Source organism: Macaca mulatta, chromosome 13 (genome assembly GCF_049350105.2).
Source record: "Macaca mulatta isolate MMU2019108-1 chromosome 13, T2T-MMU8v2.0, whole genome shotgun sequence".
Lineage (NCBI taxonomy): Eukaryota > Metazoa > Chordata > Mammalia > Primates > Cercopithecidae > Macaca > Macaca mulatta.
Genome location: NC_133418.1, coordinates 69,366,545 through 69,381,634, shown reverse-complemented (window position 1 = coordinate 69,381,634; position 15,090 = coordinate 69,366,545). Strand labels below are relative to the sequence as shown.

General features: G+C 39.1%; 1 protein-coding gene across 50 annotated transcripts in view; it reads right to left on the bottom strand.

The window, feature by feature from the left end:
- Window positions 1-15,090, bottom strand: part of MTIF2 (mitochondrial translational initiation factor 2) — a 32,434-nt gene that overhangs the window by 1,185 nt on the left and 16,159 nt on the right. For all 50 annotated transcript variants that reach the window (XM_077959572.1, XM_077959588.1, XM_077959584.1 and 47 more), the window contains 6 exons: window positions 12,143-12,282; window positions 8,799-8,923; window positions 6,480-6,684; window positions 5,867-6,119; window positions 5,381-5,521; window positions 2,114-2,278 (listed from right to left, as the gene is read on the bottom strand). In XM_077959572.1, the coding sequence (XP_077815698.1) occupies window positions 2,114-2,278; window positions 5,381-5,521; window positions 5,867-6,119; window positions 6,480-6,684; window positions 8,799-8,923; window positions 12,143-12,282 (1,029 nt within the window). The remainder of the gene's footprint in view (window positions 1-2,113; window positions 2,279-5,380; window positions 5,522-5,866; window positions 6,120-6,479; window positions 6,685-8,798; window positions 8,924-12,142; window positions 12,283-15,090) is intronic.

Sequence of the window (15,090 nt, the reverse complement as noted above, 5' to 3'; positions counted from 1 at the left end):
GTTGGTCTCAAACTCCTGACCTCAAGTGATCCACCCACCTCGGACTCTCAAAGTGCTGAAATTACAGGCGTGAGCCACTGCACCCAGCCATCTTTGCCTATTCTTGTCTGCTCCATGAAAACCTTGTTTTAAGCTTTCCTTCAATATATTTTCAAGAGTAGATCATCTGTCATTACTTTCTCTTTTATCTTTTTAAAAAAATTTTTACAGATGGGTCACCCAGGCTGGAGTGCAGTGGCATGATCATATCTCACTGTAACCTCAAGCTCCTGGGCTCAAGCAATTCTCCTGGATAGCTAAGACTACAGGTGTGTGCCACCATACACAACTAATTATTTTATTTTTACCTTTTTTTTGTGGAGGCTGGTCTTGAATTCTTGGCCTCACGTGATGCTCCTACCTCAGCCTCCCAAAGTCCTGGGATGACACACGTGAGCCACTGCACCTGGTCTCATTATTTTTCATTTTGCCACAGGTAATTTATATCTACTTAGAACTACTAATTGAGTCTTTTTTATTTTCTTTTTTTTGAGATGGAGTTTCGCTCTTGTTGCCCAGGCTGGAGTGCAATGGTGCAATCTTGGCTCACTGCAACCTCTGCCTCCCGGATTCAAGTGATTCTCCTGCCTTATCCTCCCAAGTAGCTGGGATTACAGGCATGCGCCACCACACCTGGCTAATTTTTAATAAAGACGGGGTTTCACCATGTTGGGCACACTGGTCTCAAACTCCCAACCGCAGGTGATCCGCATGCCTCGACCTCCCAAAGTGCTGGGATTATAGGCATGAGCCACCATGCCTGGCTGAGTCTGTTTTTTTTACTGACTAAAAATTAATACAAATTCCAATAATGAAGTAACACGCACTATAATGAACCAGTTTTCTAGGGAGCTATTTTACTGGTGGTGGTAGTGTTATCTGACTGGTGTGTTTGCTTAATCCTAGAAACCCTCATGACTTAGTGTTCCAAATTGCTCTTAGCACAAGAACATAAAAATCTCTGTACGATCATGTTGAGCAGGTCAGAAAAACCTAAAATAATAAATCTGTTATGTAGATTAAAAATGCAAAATCAAATCTCATCATGGGGAAACACTAGACAAATCCAAATCAGGGTACATTCTACAAAACAGCTGGCCAATATGCTTCAAAAATGTCAAGGTCAAAAGAGACAAAAATTGAAGAACTGTTCCAGATTAAATGGAGCCAGAGAGATATGACAACATGGATATATTATAATCCATGATCCCGGACTGGGGAAAAAAAGTACATTGTTGGGACAATGGACAAAATGTGAATATGGACTGTGTATTAGATAACTGCATTGTATAAATAAATGTTAAGTTTCTTGAGTTTGATTAGTTCTATGGTTTTATAAGATAGTCTCTTTTGCTTAGCAGATGTATATATTTAGAGGCAAATAGGCATTATATCTCAAACATTTTCAAATGATCCAGGTAAAAAAAATCGTGTGTATGGAGCAGGACAAAAATGAGGCAAATAGGACAAAATGTAAACAACTGGTGAATTAGGTAAAAGATATATAGGAGTTCCTTGTATTTCTCTTGCAATTTACCTGGAAATTTAAAACTATTATCAAAATTAAAAGTTAACCAAAAAAAAAAATCTACATGGGGAGGGAAAAAAAACAGATGAGGTAATTTAATCAATTTTAAATAAACTCAGTCTACTCTGGCTGATATATGCTAGAAACAGTATTTTTAAATATTTAATATTTCAATGTAAATTTTCTTCTTATGGTAGACTTCTCTGCCAGCCCTACAACAAAGTCAACAGCTCTTTCCATGACACTGTTAATAATCTTTATGCATTCAATAGTAGTATAATTTGTATTATAATTATTTGTTCATATCTAAACTGGAGGGCAAGTTCTTAATTCCTTATTTGCTTTTGTATCCTCAAGGCATAGGCACAATGTGTTACACAGGGCAGGTGTTTACATAAGAAGCTACAATGAATTCTCATGGTAGTCTTTTTTTCTAGAACACAGGATATATCTTTCAACATTGAAAACATTTCCTCTAAGCGCTGAAGTGCTATTTATAGCACCTACTATACTAATTTTTAAAAGTAACACCCAGTGATCACTCACCTACTGGGTGCTCTTCCACAGCACAGGGTAATCTGCTGCTCAGTTCCTCTTGCAAATCTTCAACAAGACGGTAAATTATTTTGTGAAGTTTCATTTTTACACCTTTTTTTGCAGCTGACTCTTGGATAACTTTGCCTACATTCACATTAAAGCCATATATAACACCTAGCAAACAGAAATATGATGAATGAAGTAGCACAAAGATTACATTATAATCATTTATTTGTCTTTCAAGCAGAAACTTGAATCTAAATTGTTTTATTTTCTAAATTAAAATAGCAAAAAAGAGGCCGGGTGCCGTGGCTCACACCTGTAATCCTATCACTTTGGGAAGCTCAGGCAAGTGGATCACCTGAAGTCAGGAGTTCGACACCAGCCTGGCCAACACGGTGAAACCCCGTCTCTACTAAAAATACAAAATTAGCCGGGCGTGGTGGCGGGCACCTGTAATTCCAGCTACTCGGGGGGCTGAGGCAGGAGAATCGCTTGAACCCGGGAGGCAAAGGTTGCAGTGAGCTGAGATCGTGCCACTGCACTCCAGCCTCGGCAAATAGAGCAAAACTCTGTCTCAAAAAAAAAAAAAAATAGCAATTAGAGGAGGTTAGAAGGTCTATGATTTTTTTCTCACCAAAACTAGTAAATTTTCCAATTGATGAAAGAATTTTATAAATTGTATTGTGGCTTAACAAAATTTCTTTATAATTTCAAATCCATTCATTTAAGGACCATTAAGTGCCTATAACGTGTAAAGCAGTATGCTAAACAAAATTTGGTTTTTATACCAGAGAAATAAAAACACAAAAAATGACCAGGGCTAAAATATTATTGCTTCATTTTAATAACACTACATTATTAAATTATAATCTTATTGTCTACAATTTTTGTGGTTTGCACTTAGGTATTCAGACGGCCAAAAGATGCCCAAAAATAGTGACTTAAAGGGTTGGAGGGAAAAATAGTGACTTAATTGGTAAGGGTCAAGAGTTATTTTTAAGAAGCAAGTTTCATGGAGCTGACCATTGCACCAAAAAACAAATAATGTATTTAACTGTAAATACTTGGGAGAAAAAAAAAGCAAAACGCTCTTGTCTTAAAAAAGATGAATGAAAAAAATTAACCTGGACGGGCACGGTGGCTCATGCCTGTAATCCCAGCACTTTGGGAGGCCGAGGCGGGTGGATCACTGGAGGCTGGGAGTTTGAGACCAGCCTGACCAACATGGTGAAACCCTGTCTCTACTAAAAATACAAAAATTAGCTAGGCATGGTGGCAGACGCCTGTAATTGCAGCTACTCAGGAAACTAAGGCAGGAGAATCTCTTAAACCCAGGAGGCGGTGGGTGCGGTGGGCCCAGATTGCACCATTGCACTCCAGCCTGGGCGACAGCGAGACTTTATCTCAAAAAAAAATTAACCCAAAAAGTAAAAAAAAAAAAAAAAAAAGCTTGTCTTAAAAAAAAGCTTTGTTTAAGACACTCTTGTCTTAAACAAAATGAATGAAAAAAGATTAACCCACACAGTTTAAGACGGAGAAAAACACAATCACCTTGAAACTCCTATCATTAAGAAGTCATTCTGGCCAGGCGCAGTGGCTCAAGCCTATAATCCCAGGACTTTGGGAGGCCGAGGTGGGCGGATCACCTGAGGTCAGGAGTTTGAGACAAAACTGGCCAACATGATGAAACCTCATCTATGCTAAAAATAGAAGAATTAGGGCCGGGCGCGGTGGCTCAAGCCTGTAATCCCAGCACTTTGGGAGGCCGAGACGGGCGGATCACGAGGTCAGGAGATCGAGACCATCCTGGCTAACACGGTGAAACCCCTTCTCTACTAAAAAAATACAAAAAAACTAGCCGGGCGAGGTGGCGGGCGCCTGTAGTCCCAGCTACTGAGGAGGCTGAGGCAGGAGAATGGCGTAAACCCGGGAGGCGGAGCTTGCAGTGAGCTGAGATCTGGCCACTGCACTCCAGCCTGGGCGACAGAGCAAGACTCTGTCTCAAAAAAAAAAAAAAAAAAAAAAAAAAGAATTAGACGGGTGTGGTGGTGGGTGCCTATAATCCCAGCTACTCGGGAGACTGGGGCAGGAGAATCACTTGAACCGAGGAGGCAGAGGTGGCAGTGAGCCAAGATTGCACCATTGCATTCCAGCCTGGTTGACAAAAGCAAAACTCCGTCTCAAGAAAAAGAAGTCATTCAATTGGTTGGGCACAATGGCTAATGCCTATAATTCCAGCACTTTGGGAGGCCAAGGCAGGTGGACCACCTAGGTCAGGAGTTCAAGACCAGCCTGGCCAACATGGTGAAACCCTGTCTCTACTAAAAATACAAAATTAGCCAGGTATGGTGGTGCACGCCTGTAATCCCAGCTACTCAGTGGGGGCTGTGGCAGGAGAATCCCTTGAACAAGGGAGACAGAGGTTGCAGTGAGCCGAGACGATGCCACATGTCAGCCTGGGTGACAGAGTGAGGCTCTGTCTCCAAAAAAAAAAAAAAAAAGAAAAAAAGTCATTTCAATATCATTCAATACACTGTCTATATTACAGCACAGTACTAAGCCAGTCAGTGCCTATGAAATACATTTAATTAATCAATTAGATGTTACCTCTATCCTTTTCAGTAGAGGTGACATCTAACTCTAATCAAGTCAGGTTTCAAAGAAATCTCTTTCCTAAATGATTCCTAATAACTCAACAATGTTTTTGCTTTACTAGGTGTTCCACTTATTTAACAGTCATGAGTCCCCCTTTTTGTGTATCATAAATTCAACTAGTAAAGACAGTTCCATGCCTTCTAGGCTTATAAAGCTAAAAAGACCTTTTGCTCTAAAAAGATATGACATATAAAGTTATCAATTACCAAAGATAGGAAGCCAAAAGTAAAAGATGAAGGAAAGACTGAATAGGGTGATTACAGTGCTAGGAACATTCAGAAGTCTGATGAAAGATATGAGAATCAACCGTGGGATAGTAAAGAACTTGGAGGAGTAGGGAGAGGGGGCAGTAAAGGTGCTTTGAAAAAAAAGATAAACGTGACTAGGTCTTGAAATAGTTCCCCAAAATTGCAATACAACCACAACAAATGGAGCTATGGCCACAATACTGCACATCCCATTCAGTTTAAATTGCTAGCTGGGACTGGACTATAGCAGGAAGGGTGATGCTGATGGGAATAAATGTCAGGTGTGACAAGCCAAGCAACAAAAGACAGAAGCAGATGGTTCAGTGTTATTTAGGGAACACAGATTAACAAGAAAAAATGGAATCCTTACCATTAAATGTTTCAGCAAGGTTAACATCATTTGCACTTATATCACCTACTCCAAAATGTACTAATTCTAGTTCACACTCGTGTGAAGCATCATAGGTATCTATAATGTTCAAAATGGCCTCAACAGAACCATCAACATCACCTAAATACAAAAAAAGTTTATAATTGTTGCTTTTACGAGTTAGACATCAGCAGACATAAAAATGACAATAATCTATTTAAAGCCATGATAGGAATGTCATTTACCACTAAATCCACTTTTATGTAGGCTTAGCATTACATATACCTACTTGACTTAATAGCATATAATGAGCCAAAGGTTCATTTACAACAAAATCAGCAAGAAATATGTTGAATAAGAAAATCTCTCCTAAAATACTGAAATAATTTTCATGTAAATGTAAAGGACCAAACTACGAGAATAGTTTATATATATATATATATATATATATTCAGAGAATGTAATGTAAAATCTTTAAAAAGATACCTTTAATAATCACAGGAAGTACATTTGAATCTCTTTCCATTTCCTCTTTTCGCTTTAAGGATGTTTGTTCTTTTATTTCTAAATACTGTAGAAGTGATCTCTTCTTCCACTGCACATTGCTATACTTCTCACGGGCTTTCTGATATGCTTCTTGGTGTTCCTTTCGCTTTTCTTCTATTATTTTCACATCCTCTTTACCTTTCTCCTGTTCTTGTTCATACTTCCTCCAGTCAACAACTTCACGTGCCCTTGGCTTTATAGGGGAAAAACGCGTTATTTAATGAAGTAGACAACAATAACTGCTAGATTAAAGCCTTTGTGTTGTCCCCCATTAGGAAATTAGCGTAACTCATGTATGAAACTGCTACTTTTATAAGTTTCAAGAAACATGTAAAATTTTAATTTGAGAGCTTATATAATTGAAATGATTTAAAAATCTTATCCCCCCAAAATTCTATAGTCTAATGCTATAATAGCACAACTTGCATCCTCACAGCCTCTTATAATCTAGAATTATTTGTTAACAGTAATACACATATTTGGTATAACATTGTAAACTGACATTTAAAATCATTATATTACATCCTACATATAGGAATTAAGCTTGATATACCTCAGATTCTACTTCAAGAATTTCTTCTCCTGCAGAAGGAAGGTCTCTCCAGCCTGTAATTCCCACTGGCATGCTGGGATGGGCCTCATGGATTGTTTTTCCATTTTCATCAAACATTAAGCGTACTTTTGCCCAACAATTTCCAGCAACCAGAACACAGCCTTTTCTTAAAGTTCCTCTTTGAATTATAGCTGTAGTAACAGGACTAAAATGAAAATAAAAGTATATTTTTAATGTCATAATCAGGATGTAATTGTACTTTAAGTAGAGCAAAGATATCTTTATGAAGTTTAAATTACATAAACGTGTATACACAAGATTAATTCTGCCACTTAACTTCTTAAGCAGTTTTTCATACTATAAAAACATTTCAAAGCTGGGTGCAATGGCACACCTGCAATCCCAGCTATTCAGCGGGCTAAGGCAAGAGGATCACTTGAGCCCCCGAGTTCAAAGTCAGCCTATCAAGACCATTTTAAACAAATTTATTTGCAATAGCCAAGAAGTAGAAGCAACCCAAATGTCCATCAAAAGACAAATGGACATTTCTTCCAAAGAAAATGTGGATTTTACATACAAAGGAATATTATACAGTCTTTAAAAAGAAGGACATTGGCCAGGTATAGTGGCTCATGGCTGTAATCCCAGCAGCACTTTTGAAGGCCAAGGTGGGTGGACTACTTGAGCTCATGAGTTTGAGACCAGCCTGGGCAACATAGCAGGACCCCATCTCAATTAAAAAAAAAAATAGGCTGGGTGAAGTGGCTCACACCTGTAATCCCAACACTTTGGGAGGCCGAGGTGGGTACATCAACTGAGGTCAGGAGTTCGAGACCAGCCTGGCCAACATGGTGAAACCCCGTCTCTACTAAAAATACAAAAATTTGCCGAGTGTGGTGGCATGTGCCTACAGTCCCAGCTACTCAGGAGGCTGAGGCAGGAGAATCACTTGAACCTGGGAGGCAGAGGCTGCACTGAGCCGAGATCGCACTACTACACTCCAGCCTGGGTGATAGAGCAAGACTCCATCTCAAAAAAAGAAAAATTAAAAAATAAATAAATATTAAATTTTTTTTAAAAAGGAAATCTTTTCACGGGCTACAACATGAATGAAACTCTAGAACATTATACAAAATGAAATAAGCCAGTTACAAATGGACACATACTGTATGATTCCACTCATATGAGGTATCTATAGTAGTCACAAAATAAAAACAGAAAACAATGCCAGGCGTAGTGGCTCACGCCTGTAATCCCAACACTTTGGGAGGCTGAGGCGGGTGAATCACCTGAGGTCAGGAGTTCAAGACTGGCCTGGCCAACATGGCAAAAACCCTGTCTCTACCAAAAATACAAAAAGTAGCCAGGCGTGGTGGCGGGTGCCTGTAAATCCCAGCTACCTGGGAGGCTGAGGCAAGAGAATTGCTTGAACCCAGGGAGCAGAGGTTGCAGTGAGCTGAGATCATGGCCACTTCACTCCAGCCTGGGCAACAAGAACAAAAGTCTGTCTCAAAAATAAATAAATAAAAGAAAAACAGAAAACAGAAAGGTGGTTGCCAAGGGCTCAGGAGAAGGACTAAGGTAATTTTAAAAGGTATAGACTTTCAGTTTTACAAGATAAAATAGTTCAACAGATCTGTTGTACAACAATGTGAATAAACAACAATACTGAACTGTATATTTAAATATGGTTAACATAATAAATGGGATGTTAGGTGTTTCTTACCACAATTTTAAAAAAATAATTTCTTACAAGGTTATGCTAAGAGAAGAAACAGGAAGCAAAGTGTTCTGACAGAATCTTAACCCACTTTCTATCCCAGTCTCCATCAGCTAAGGGATTACTCACAGTTGTTAGAGAGTGTAAAACAATGAGAAAACCTCTCTTGCTGATACGGAGGAAAATTCAAGCACACCACTTCAAAGATCTTTCTGCGTATTATATTAATGGGTATGGTATAAAGAATTTACAAACCCTAAAATGCAACTATTGGTATTTCATTCTAATTTATGTTATCTGTAAGACTTTACCAATTCAGTCGAGTCAGTGGGGGAAAAAAAATAAAACAAATTGAACTACTTATGTCATCTAAATATGACTACTAGATGTATATGGATAGTTGCTATGGTCTACTGATAATAACCGCATTCTTGTGTTCTTGTGTCAGTACAAACAATAAAATACTTTTTAAAACAAATGCTTTGAAAATATTGTTCATGAACTAACAATAACATGCAACAAGAATAATATATCATCATATAATCAAGTCACAAAAACCACAGAACAAATTAAAAAGGCAAGCAGTTTAAGAGTCCTACCCTCTTCCTTTGTCTGTGAAAGACTCTATTACTGTTCCTTCCACTGGACCATTGGGATCTGCTTTCAATTCTAATATTTCTGCAAGAGCAATTGTTGCTTCTGCCAAAGCCATCAGATTATTGCCCTTTAACAATAACAAAGGTTGTTAATACACGTTAATAAATATTATCAGTAAATATAAATACCAAGGACAGAAAGTCACATAATCCTTGCAAGATATATTATACTTTTCTCTTTAATCATTAAAAGCATGATTACTCAATTTAACAAAGAAAGGAAGGGAGGGAGGGGAAAAGAAAATAAGAAAAAAGAGAATGGGAAGAATGGAAGGGAGGGAGGGATCAGCAAGAAAACCTGAGCCATGGACAGATCTTGCAAGGAATCAGTGGCTATTTTTTTTTAAAGTATGGCCACTGGTGGTACTTGTTACTATCCCTTTCATAAACACATGCAATGCTTCATTCTTTCTCCTCCGTCTGTCCCTACAATTGTGTTTCCTTCCTCTTGCTTTCTTTTTTTAAGTTCTACCCAACTGAACGAGATTTCACATCTATTATTTCATTTGATCAACTCAAGAATCCTATAAAGTAAATCAAGCATTACTTACCCTTATTAAATAAATGATGAGAAAATAAATAAATGAGGAGAAAAAGCACTAACTAGAGATCTAGGCTCTAAGCTGTGCTTTATAACCACCCAGCTGTGCACCCTTTAAAAAAGAAATCACCTCACCTCCCTGGATCTTCTTACCTCAACCATAAAATGAAGAAGCTGGAGTGGGTGATTCTTTTACCTTTCATGGTCTATGTTTACTATGCTCTCTAGGGCTCCAAGATCACACAGCCGATTAACTGGTGATGGAACTGGAACTGATAGGCAAGCTATTTTTCCACTCCTCGTATCAGCTAAGAGATTGCTCACAGTTGTTACCAAATATAAAACAACAGACAAGGGCCGGGCACAGTGGCTCATGCCTGTAATCCCAGCACTTTGGGAAGCTGAAACTGGCACTTAGGAGTTCGAGAGCAGCCAACATGGTAAAACCCTGTCTCTACTAAAAATACAAAAAATTAGTCGGGTGTGGTGGCACGTGCCTGTAATCCCAGCTACTCAGGAGGCTGAGGCAGGAAAATTGCTTGAACCCAGAGGCAGAGGTTGCAGTGAGCCAAGATCATGCCATGCACTCCAGCCTGAGACACACAGCAAGACTTTGTTTCAAAAAATAAAAAATAAAACAATAGACAACTGTAAAACAAAACAAAAAAAATTGACTAAATATTTTGCTTACCCACCCACTTATTCCTAGTATTTATTCCAATTTACAAAATGCTGCTCCAAAAAGCAGAACTAGAGTTGTTAACTTGCATGAAGTAATCCTTTACATACCTTAGAAAATCATCTTACCTCCCTGCCACTCTCTTCCAATGCCCTCTATTCCCTTGGAATCATCTCTGACACACCTCCAAATCTGCCTAAGCAGCTTTATATCTACCTACTCATCTCATGGTATCTGGTCAGAAAAGGTAGTCAACTCTTCAAATATTTTAATTTTTTTTTTTTTTTTAGACAGGGTCTCACTCTGTTATCAAGGCTGGAGTGCAGTGGCATCATCTCAGCTCACTGCAACCTCCACCTCCCTCGCTCAGGTGATCCTCCAGCCTCAGCCTCCCCAGTAGCTAGGACTACAGGCACATGCCACCAAGCCAGGCTAATTTTTGTGTTTATTTGTAGAGACAAGGTCTCACCATGTTGCCCAGGCTGGTCTTGAACTCCTGCCTCAATGGATCCGACCATCTCGGCCTCCCAAAGTGCTAGGATTACAGGCGTAAGTCACTGCGCCTGGCCAAATATTTTAATCTTATTGTAGTAAGCTTAACGTGTGGCTTTTGGAGTGCAATAACAATTGAGATACTGCAGAAGATAACAAAGTCTAAGTCAGCATTTTATAAATTTCAGAGAAAAAGATGCACAGTTTTACTACTAATGGAGGCATAATTTCTAAGTATCTTGGAGGTAACACATTTAGGAAAAGTAAAGATGAAATGAGATTTAATTGGAGGAAGGTGTAGATTAGCCCACCATCCCTTCAGTGAATGATCAGGAGGAAAAAAAAAGACTATATTATATAACAAGGATGGACAAAAAAGGTTACTTAGCAGCAACCTCTACGGGGTAAAAGAATTGGAAAACACTGATATGAGGCAAGTACTGACTTTCCTTGGTGCTTATATTCAAGAAAGAATAGATGGTAATTTTAAAGAAAATGGAATTCATTTAAATAACATTTTAAAACATGTAGTGCCGGGCGCGGTGGCTCACGCCTGTAATCCCAGCACTTTGGGAGGCCGAGGCGGGCGGATCACAAGGTCAGGAGATCGAGACCACAGTGACACCCCGTCTCTACTAAAAATACAAAAAATTAGCCGGGCGCGGTTGTGGGCGCCTGTAGTCCCAGCTACTGGGGAGGCTGAGGCAGGAGAATGGCGTGAACCCGGGAGGCGGAGCTTGCAGTGAGCCGAGATCGCGCCACTGCACTCCAGCCTGGGCGACAGAGCGAGACTCCGTCTCAAAAAAATAAAAAAAAAAAATAAAAAAAAAAAAATAAAACATGTAGCAATTTAATCCACAAAAACATTCAGTCAATCAACAACAAAATCAACTTAATATTTAATCTTGGTATTCATGAACTTTTTGTTTAAATCTCTTAAATGCTGTAAGGCCTGTTTTCCACTTGTAAGAGGCATGAAATATAAGCACTTTTTTGTTAACAACTGGATTTCATTTCTGCTTAAGACAGTCTTTGGTCAGGCACAGTGGCTCACACTTGTAATCTCGGTGCTTTGGGAGGCCAAGGTGGGACAATGGCTTGAGGCCAGGTGTTCAAGACCAGCCTAAGCAACACAGTGACACCCTATGTCTACAAAAAATTTTTAAAATTAGCTAGGCATGGGATGGCACCTGCCTATAACCCAAGCTACTCAAGAGGCTGAGGTGGGAGGACAACTTGAGCTTTGGAGGTGAAGGCTGCAGTGAGCTGTGATCGCACCACGTCTTTATCCTACTATTTCCCTTATTCCCCATTTATTCTCATCCTAAGTATCTCATAATAAAAAACATATTCCATTTAGACTTGACTCCACACTGATCAGCTGGTGACTGACCTCTCTGAGCCTAATTCCTAATGTGCCAAACCGAGATAATACCATCTTTGCCTGACACCCGGAAAATGTTTTAAAAACAACACAAATTATGTACATCAAAATGTTCTTTAGATGTAATATACTGTGTGCATTGTGTACAGCGTTCCCATTCAGGCATATTCATATGAAGTCCCCACATTTACCGTAAGTGCGGAGACAGGCACTGCTTGAACATCACCTCCATAATCTTCACATACCACATCATAAGCCAGCAGCTCTTTTTTCACTCTTTCAGGATCAGCCTCAGCTTTGTCACATTTATTTATGGCAAGGACAATAGGAACTGAAAGAAACGGAGTTAAATAGAGTGAAAATGATGACACCTTCAATTCCAGGTATTCACAGTGAAAGACACCAACTTTCTGTTCCAGTTTTCTCTTTATTCAGTGGATGTTTTTATCTAACAAAAGGCCAAAATGACCCACTTTAGAGTCATATCACCCTACTCTGCTCTCTACACATAAAGAAATCCAGATGCAAGATGTTAAAAGTATAATTATAAGCAGATTTTGAGTGAATAACAGACACCTGAGATTATCCAAAAAAAACAATACAGTTGGGCTGGGTGCAGTGGCTCATGCCTGTAATCCTAGCACTTTTGGAAGCTGAGGCGGGTGGATCACCTGAGGTTAGGAGTTTGAGATCAGCCTGGCCAACATGGAGAAATCCCATGTCTACTAAAAAATACAAAAATTAGCCGGGCGTGGTGGCACACGCCTATAATCCCAGCTACTTGGGAGTCCGAGGCAGGAGAATTGCTTGAACCGGGAAGGTAGAGCTTGCAGTAAGCTGAAATCGTGCCACTGCACTCCAGCGTGGGCAACAGAGAGAGACTCCATCTCAAAAAAAAAAAACACAACAAACAATACAGTCATTCCTGGGTATACTGGTGGATTGGTTCTAGGAACCCCCCACCACTGCCTGTATCAAAATCCCGGCATACTCAAGTCTTGCAGCCAGCTCTACAGAACCGTGTGTACAAAAAGCCATGTAAGGAAGTTTCAAATTCTGTGAATGCTGTTTTATTTATGTTTGGTTGAAAAAAATGTGTGTGTTAAGTAGACTCACACAGTTCAAACTCATGATGTTCAAAGGTCAACTGTATTTTGGGTAGAAAAAGGCCTATCCTTAAACATAAAAGCAAGATCAACAAGTACACTGGAGATAATCTCAAAAAAAAAAAAAAAAAATCATGAGAAGATTCCAATTCAATACTACTAGATCATTTGCCTCTTCTTTCCAGGGTTTATTAACACATTGTTAAAACCCAACATCTCATCCTAGGTTAAAACTAAGTACCAATATCACAAATTTCCTTTTAGGACTTATACTATTTATTCATACACCTAGGTCAGTGACCAACATATAGTCGACTAACACATAGGCTCTCAATAAATGTTTACTTAATGAAAGGACCAAATAATCTTTTAATCTACTTATCACTAGACATATCCTCTCTTTAGAGAAATCACACAAAATTCTATGAGATAATTCTGTGGCTGCATTTCATCATCTCTGTAATTTTCTCAGGTATCAAACAGAAATTTTAAAATATACAAAAAAGTTTTGCAATCCACAACATACTATTACAAAAAAGTACATCCCAGCCGGGCACGGTGGCTCACGCCTGTAATCCCAGCACTTTGGGAGCCAAGGCAGGTAAATCACCTGAGGTCAGGGGTTTGAGACCAGCCTAGCCAACATGGTAAAACACCATCTCTACTAAAAATACAAAAATGAGCTGAGTGTGGTGGCGGTCACCTGTAATCCCAGCTACTCGGGAGGCTGAGGCAGGAGAATCACTTGAACCTGGGAGAAGGAGGTTGAAGTGAGCCTGAGCCAAGATTGCACCACTGCATTCCAGCCTGGATGATAAGAACAAAACTCCGTCTCAAAAAAAAAAAAAAAAAGAAAAAGAAAAAGAAAAAGAAAAGAAAAGAGACAGAAAAAGTACATTCCATGTTGATGAGCTGGAACTTAACAGGTAGGTACCAAGAGAAGAGGTGTACAAAGCATGATCTAATGAATTTATCCTATCTCAGCCAATTGTTTTGTAATGGGATCCCTGGCAAATTTATCCCTCTCTTCTTGCCATGTATTCCCTAGAATCATTAAGAACATAGTACATCACACAAAGGCAGTTTTAAGGAATTAGAAAGGAAAGAGAATAACATTGGAAGCTAGCAGATCTAAATTCCAAATGCAGACATACTGAAAATTAGTTGTATAATTGTATATAATTACGGAGAGTTCTGGCTGCTGTCTGAGTCTTACTTTCCATGCTGTAAAATAAAAGAACTGGACTAGCTCAATAACTCCCAACCTTTTAAAAATCTTGCCAGTAAATCTGGGGGGAATATGACACACTTCATCAAGTATATTTTCTCAGTAAGGGTAGGGGTACAGTCATTTCAGAATAAAAATGAATATATTGAATGTGTAACTTTTTTTTGAGACGGAGTTTTGCTTTCGTTGCCCAGGCTGGAGTGCAATGGCGTGATCTCAGCTCACCACTACCTCTGCCTCCTGGGTTCAAGTGATTCTCCTGCCTCAGCCTCCTGAGTAGCTGGAATTACAGTTATGCGCCACCACACCTGGCTAATTTTGTATTTTTAGTAGAGACAGGGTTTCTCCATGCTGGTCAAGCTGATCTTGAACTCCCAACGACCTCAGGTGATCCACCGGCCTCAGCCTCCCAAAGTGCTGGGATTACAGGTGTGAGCCACCACTCCAGCCTAGAATGTGTAATTACATGTGTGGGTATTTATTATTATAACTTTTAAATGAAGAAATAAGGGAGACGATCATTAAGTGATTTTCCAAAAGTTTCAATTTTATATGTTTGATCAGATAAGAACTTATTTAAAGCAGAAGGGAAAGTTTCTCTTTAGAGAAGAATTCCACATAATAAATTAACAGGAAATAACAGAATATAACCACTATGCAACTTGTAATGAATTTAGGTGATGGGTACATAGAATTTCATTATTATCTTCTTACTTTTGTATCTGCTTAAAATTTCCATGATAAAAAGTTGAAAACAAAACAAAAAAAAGCATAGGAAAGACTGTACCTGTGGTATGTACTTATG